Genomic DNA, 7,500 nt, shown 5'->3' with positions numbered 1-7,500 from the left:
CTCTCTCCCTCTCTCTCTCTCTCTCTCTCTCTCTCTCTCTCTCTCTCTCTCTCTCTCTCCCTCTCTCTCTCCTCTCTCTCTCTCCTCTCTCTCTCTCTCTCTCTCTCTCTCTCTCTCTCTCTCTCTCTCTCTCTCAATTCAATTCAATTCAAGGGCTTTATTGGCATGGGAAACATGTGTTAACATTGCCAAAGCAAGTGAGGTAGACAACATACAAAGTGAATATATAAAGTGAAAAACAACAAAAATTAACAGTAAACATTACACATACAGAAGTTTCAAAACAGTAAAGACATTACAAATGTCATATTATATATATATATACAATGTACAAATAGTTAAAGGACACAAGATAAAATGAATAAGCATAAATATGGGTTGTATTTACAATGGTGTTTGTTCTTCACTGGTTGCCCTTTTCTCGTGGCAACAGGTCACAAATCTTGCTGCTGTGATGGCACACTGTGGAATTTCACCCAAAAGATATGGGAGTTTTTCAAAATTGGATTTGTTTTCGAATTCTTTGTGGATCTGTGTAATCTGGGGGAAAAATGTCTCTCTAATATGGTCATACATTGGGCAGGAGGTTAGGAAGTGCAGCTCAGTTTCCACCTCATTTTGTGGGCAGTGAGCACATAGCCTGTCTTCTCTTGAGAGCCATGTCTGCCTACGGCGGCCTTTCTCAATAGCAAGGCTATGCTCACTGAGTCTGTACATAGTCAAAGCTTTCCTTAATTTTGGGTCAGTCACAGTGGTCAGGTATTCTGCCGCTGTGTACTCTCTGTGTAGGGCCAAATAGCATTCTAGTTTGCTCTGTTTTTTGTTAATTCTTTCCAATGTGTTAAGTAATTATCTTTTGTTTTCTCATGATTTGGTTGGGTCTAATTGTGCTGTTGTCCTGGGGCTCTGTAGGGTGTGTTTGTGTTTGTGAACAGAGCCCCAGGACCAGCTTGCTTAGGGGACTCTTCTCCAGGTTCATCTCTCTGTAGGTGATGGCTTTGTTATGGAAGGTTTGTGAATCGCTTCCTTTTAGGTGGTTGTAGAATTTAACGGCTCTTTTCTGGATTTTGATAATTAGTGGGTATCGGCCTAATTCTGCTCTGCATGCATTATTTGGTGTTTTACGTTGTACACGGAGGCTATTTTTGCAGAATTCTGCGTGCAGAGTCTCAATTTGGTGTTTGTCCCATTTTGTGAAGTCTTGGTTGGTGAGTGGACCCCAGACCTCACAACCATAAAGGGCAATGGGCTCTATGACTGATTCAAGTATTTTTAGCCAAATCCTAATTGGTATGTTGAAATTTATGTTTCTTTTGATGGCATAGAATGCCCTTCTTGCCTTGTCTCTCAGATCGTTCACAGCTTTGTGGAAGTTACCTGTGGCGCTGATGTTTAGGCCAAGGTATGTATAGTTTTTTGTGTGCTCTAGGGCAACAGTGTCTAGATGGAATTTGTATTTGTGGTCCTGGTGACTGGACCTTTTTTGGAACACCATTATTTTGGTCTTACTGAGATTTACTGTCAGGGCCCAGGTCTGACAGAATCTGTGCATAAGATCTAGGTGCTGCTGTAGGCCCTCCTTGGTTGGTGACAGAAGCACCAGATCATCAGCAAACAGCAGACATTTGACTTCGGATTCTAGCAGGGGGAGGCCGGGTGCTGCAGACTTTTCTAGTGCCCGCGCCAATTCGTTGATATATATGTTGAAGAGGGTGGGGCTTAAGCTGCATCCCTGTCTAACCCCACGACCCTGTGTGAAGAAATGTGTGTGTTTTTTGCCAATTTTAACCGCACACTTGTTGTTTGTGTACATGGATTTTATAATGTCGTATGTTTTACCCCCAACACCACTTTCCATCAGTTTGTATAGCAGACCCTCATGCCAGATTGAGTCGAAGGCTTTTTTGAAATCAACAAAAAAAATCTCTCTCTCTCTCCCTCTCTCGCTCTCTCTCTCTCTCTCCCTCGCTCTCTTTCTCCCTCTCTCTCTCTCTCTCTCTCTCCCTCTCTCTCCCTCGCTCTCTCTCTCTCTCCCTCGCTCTCTCTCTCTCTCTCCCCTCTCTCTCTCTCTCTCTCTCTCTCTCTCTCTCTCTGCCTCTCTCTCTCTCTCTCTCTCTGCCTCTCTCTCTCTCTCTCTCTCTCTCTCTCTCTCTCTCTCTCTCTGCTCTCTGCCTCTCTCTCTCTCCTCTCTCTCTCTCTCTCTCTCTCTCTCTCTCTCTCTCTCTCTCTCTCTCTCTCTCTCTCTCTCTCTCTCTCTCTCTCTCTCTCTCTCTCTCTCTCTCTCTCTCTCTGCCTCTCTCTAAATATAGCTCACCTCTAATTCTACCTCTTCACCCCTAACCCTCTGCCCCCCATAGTGGTTAAGTGTCCAGAGTTGTTTTGAGCTACTGGTCAGTGAAACACTGTGTCTGTGAAGAGAGAACATGGAGTCCATGGTCATTTTGGGCTATTTAAAAATATATATATATTATTGAACCTTTATTTACCTAGGCTACTGGTCGGTGAAACACTATCAGTAAAGAGAGAACATTGCGTCCCAGAGAGCCACACACACCCAAAGTGTTATGCTAAATAAATACACACCCAACACTTGATTTGTAAAAAAACAAACTGTGTGTAAACAGCGATTCTCAGACTGGGTCATAATAACTCCCACGCCGCCGGTCAATAACTCAGTTGCAGTTATATGAATGTATTTGTAAGTGAGAGAAATCTGAATGAAATAATATTACATAACGTTTTGTCTGGCAATACCTTTGACCAGAGCCCTAAGGGACAAACTAACACTACAGGTACATTGTAATGGAGATGATATGCTAACTAAACTCACCAGTGCATCATAATCCTGTGGATCTGTTGTAACTGTATAATGTGTTATAATAAGAACATTAACTTTACTAGCATGTGGTTGTTTACCTTCTAGTTCAATATGCAAAGTGCATCGCAGCAAGATCCATCCACAGAGTGAATGTCAGTGATCTACAGACAATGGCACTGTGAAAACCCTACACTGGTTGAAATACTATTTATTATGTTGCAGTAAGTAACATATTTCCAACCTCAACAGAAACCCTGTACATGTTTAGATCTGGCAAGACACTTGGAACAGACACACAGACAAAGACGGACACAGACCCAGATGTGTGTATGATTTTCTGTTGTCTAAGAATATTTCCCAGTCCATTTTCTTTTCAGAACATGGAAATGTCTCTTTTTACTTCCAACCCAAACGAAAAACGAAGTGTTTCTTTCCAGCCTTAACAAACTACTTTCCAAAATGAGTTTGGGTACTGGCTCTTCAAGTCACCTTGGGAACAGCATTGTTTGGCATAAACTCTGATCTTTGTCGGGTTATAAAAAGGTTGCTAGCCTACTTATTTCCCTGATGAGGTCCTATAGTCCTACACTTTCGCTACACAGAAAACAGTTTATAGGTTGAGACAAACTGACAACAATGTAAAAATGTACGTTTAAACATCATCCATATTATTATGAAATGGTCCTGAACTCCTCATAAAGAACGTCATAAAATGTCATAAAAGTTGCATGATCCCTACATAAATAGCCCATATATATATATATATATATATATATATATACAGCGTGTTTACATAGGTCAGGGCATTAACGTAGAAATAGGACAGAATAAATGTATTATAATTACATGAATATTACACAAATATTACTACCCCGAAGTGAAAAGAAACAAACTGAATTGCTGCCAATCGGGCTATTCCATAAGTAATAGTACACATTTTTCAAGTGAGAAAATAACCCACACGCAATCGGCAGTAAACGAAAAACAATTAGGCTATTTACTGAACATTTTAAAATATGTAAAAGAGTAGACAAAGGTCGCTATGTAGGCATGATGCCATTAAGGTTAGAACGCAAGGAAGAGGGGGGTTCTGTGTAAAAGAAAATACGCTTTTTAAAACCTTGTCTCACATGCAAACAGCGCATGAGTGCATCAACCTAACAAGGGATTCAATAACGTTCTCAGTGGTAATATTGAACATACCATGGTGTGTGTGTCCTCTACGTCGCGCTGTGCACTTGGGGGAGTAGTCTCTGACGTCGGACAACTTCTCACTGCCAGTCTTGGTCCGTTACCCCAGCAGAACGAGAACCTTGTCTCTAAATTACGTCTGGGTTGACGCAAATAATAACGAAGGGTTCTCTGGAGCGCTCAACTTGATCATTGCTATTCGGAATCCTATACAAAACTTCACAGGCGCCACGTTGTAGCAGTGTAAGAAGCATGATCTGTCGATCTTGCCAAGATATCAAGAAGACCAACTCCCTTCGTCTTTTGATTGGTTCTGGTCTCCCTTCACAGTCCCTCCCTTCACAGCCCCTATAATATTACAAAATACACACAGGGCCGATATCAGTGGTTCGCTTGAGATTGGTTTCTTTAGTCAGCTGCATGTTGACCGAAGTGTTTGAATTACATGCCACAAATTCGCAACAAATTGCATTTGGTGTAAAGTAATTTTCATGTCAAGTGTCCTTTTTTAGGAACTGTAGGAGAGACAACCGTTGTAGCCTAGTGCATGACTATAAACAATCAATTCAGCTTTAAAAGATAATCACTCTATTTTTTATTCATTAGAAAATATCTTATTCATTAGGCAGCGTCGACGTGACAGCGTTAATCTGAAATTGTTACTGTGTCTTTAGGTATTTAAGACCCTGCCTACTTTATATACTTCGTTTTTGACTTACTCTCAGTGTTAAATGATCTCTTCACAAGTAGCACTATTGAATGTTGAATGACATTCCAATAGTGGAAATCGACTGGTCAGTTCATATGTAATAACTTTATCCACAGTGGGGAGCTCTAGGTTAACACATGGTATTTCATGAGCTCATCCTGAAAACACACACACAAATGGGTGTCCGGAGTGTGTTTTGACTTTTTAAAACCTTTTTTTAAGCTAGCTACAGAGAGCTTTACACCTTCCCAGGGAGGATGAGATAGGATAGGATATAAACCGGACACAAACCGATGCGCCTGGCAGCTACTACCACTCTCTGAATGGAACACGTACACAATCCACATCTCAATTGTCTCAAGGCTTAAACATCCTTCTTTAACGTGTCTCCTCCTCTTCATCTACACTGATTGACGTGGATTTAACAAGTGACGTCAATAAGGGATGATAGCTTTCACCTGAATTCACCTGGTCAGTTTGTCATGGAGCAGGTGTCAAGAGCAGGTGTTCATAATGTTTTGTACACTCAGTGTATTTTATTGTCCCAAGGGAGAATTTGTCTTGGACAATTAAAAATTACTGCTACTTCTACATAGAATACATAAATAGATAGAATTAAATCTTACAGCACATAGTAACATCACCATCCATCCTCCTCTCTACCCACACAATAACATCACCATCCATCCTCCTCTCTACCCACATAATAACATCACCATCCATCCTCCTCTCTACCCACATAATAACATCACCATCCATCCTCCTCCATACCCACATAATAACATCACCATCCATCCTCCTCTCTACCCACATAATAACATCACCATCCATCCTCCTCTCTACCCACATAATAACATCACCATCCATCCTCCTCTCTACCCACATAATAACATCACCATCCATCCTCCTCTCTACCCACATAATAACATCACCATCCATCCTCCTCATAATAACATACCCACATAATAACATCACCAACATCACATAATAACATCCATCCATCCTCCTCTACCCACATAATAACATCACCATCCATCCTCCCCTCTAACATACCATCCCCACATAATAACATCATCCATCTCTCTACCCACATAATAACATCCTACCCACATAATAACATCATCCACCCACCCACATAATAACATCAACATCACCATCCATCCTCCTCCATACCCACATAATAACATCACCATCCATCCTCCTCTACCCACATAATAACATCACCATCCATCCTCCTCCATACCCACATAATAACATCACCATCCATCCTCCTCCATACCCACATAATAACATCACCATCCATCCTCCTCTCTACCCACATAATAACATCACCATCCATCCTCCTCTCTACCCACACAATAACATCACCATCCATCCTCCTCCCTACCCACATAATAACATCACCATCCATCCTCCTCTCTACCCACATAATAACATCACCATCCATCCTACCCTAACATCACCTCCACCCACACAATAACATCACCATCCATCCTCCTCTCTACCCACACAATAACATCACCATCCATCCTCCTCTCTACCCACATAATAACATCACCATCCATCCTCCTCTCTACCCACATAAGTTAATTAGTTCATGCCAAGGCTGTGAGTTGGTAGCACCATGACTGTCTAAACTCCAGTTCGACTGTTGTCATCCATGTACCACAAGATTCCAATACCAAAACCATATGGTCTGGTTACCACTAGGCTCCCTTACCAAAACCATATGGTCTGGTTACCACTAGGCTCCCTTACCAAAACCATATGGTCTGGTTACCACTAGGCTCCCTTACCAAAACCATATGGTCTAGTGTTAGAGGAAATTATAGTTGAAATGATTAATTATGTATACATTATTGATTAGAACCATTTATTCTAATACTATTATGTTATGATATGAAAAGTATGAGTTTTTGGTTAAGCTGTTACTGAAAATGTAAGCAGAACGAATTAATTGTCTGTGCCTCTTGGGGAGTTTAAGGGTGGGGATGAGATAGCTTTTCAGACAGATAAGAATGTTTTGGTTGGATTCCATTAGTGGAGAGAAGTATATATTTTAGACAGGTTGGAATGTAGTTTTATGAAGGGAGTAAAAAAATCTCCAGGACTGAATACTACGCTATTATGAGGATGGGAGAGGGTGTGAAACTGATGACGTCATTTTATGTTCTCTTTCTTTAAAATGTAATGTTCCTTGTATTTTGGGTCAGTACTCTCTGGAATTAAACGCTCTTACCTGGCTTTTAAGACTGGTCTCGATCTACTTCATGCATAATTAATGAACTTACACCTCATTAATGAATTAGAAACGAGTGCGAAATTGGTTTTGGCAATTAAAACATAAAGGAATTTAGAATTCCTCTATCATCTAGTTACCACTAGGCTCCCTTACCAAAACCATATGGTCTGGTTACCACTAGGCTCCCTTACCAAAACCATATGGTCTAGTTACCACTAGGCTCCCTTACCAAAACCATATGGTCTGGTTACCACTAGGCTCCCTTACCAAAACCATATGGTCTAGTTACCACTAGGCTCCCTTACCAAAACCATATGGTCTAGTTACCACTAGGCTCCCTTACCAAAACCATATGGTCTAGTTACCACTAGGCTCCCTTACCAAAACCATATGGTCTGGTTACCACTAGGCTCCCTTACCAAAACCATATGGTCTAGTTACCACTAGGCTCCCTTACCAAAACCATATGGTCTAGTTACCACTAGGCTCCCTTACCAAAACCATATGGTCTAGTTACCACTAGGCTCCCTTACCAAAACC

At 41.2% G+C, this 7,500-nt stretch overlaps 1 protein-coding gene across 2 annotated transcripts in view; it reads right to left on the bottom strand.

The window, feature by feature from the left end:
- The window catches only part of slc6a16a (solute carrier family 6 member 16a), a 44,374-nt gene extending 40,109 nt beyond the window's left edge, over window positions 1-4,265 (bottom strand). For both annotated transcript variants that reach the window (XR_010461253.1, XM_065010724.1), the window contains exon 1: window positions 4,022-4,265. Coding sequence is in view for 1 of the 2 variants with exons in the window: in XM_065010724.1 (XP_064866796.1) it covers window positions 4,022-4,024 (3 nt within the window). In the remaining variant the exon portion in view is untranslated. The remainder of the gene's footprint in view (window positions 1-4,021) is intronic.
- Between the last annotated feature and the right edge of the window lie 3,235 nt (window positions 4,266-7,500).

This window comes from Oncorhynchus nerka, linkage group LG26 (genome assembly GCF_034236695.1).
Source record: "Oncorhynchus nerka isolate Pitt River linkage group LG26, Oner_Uvic_2.0, whole genome shotgun sequence".
Classification (NCBI taxonomy): Eukaryota; Metazoa; Chordata; class Actinopteri; order Salmoniformes; family Salmonidae; genus Oncorhynchus; species Oncorhynchus nerka.
Note: the sequence above shows the minus strand (reverse complement) of the source record. Positions and strands in the feature narration are given on the sequence as shown.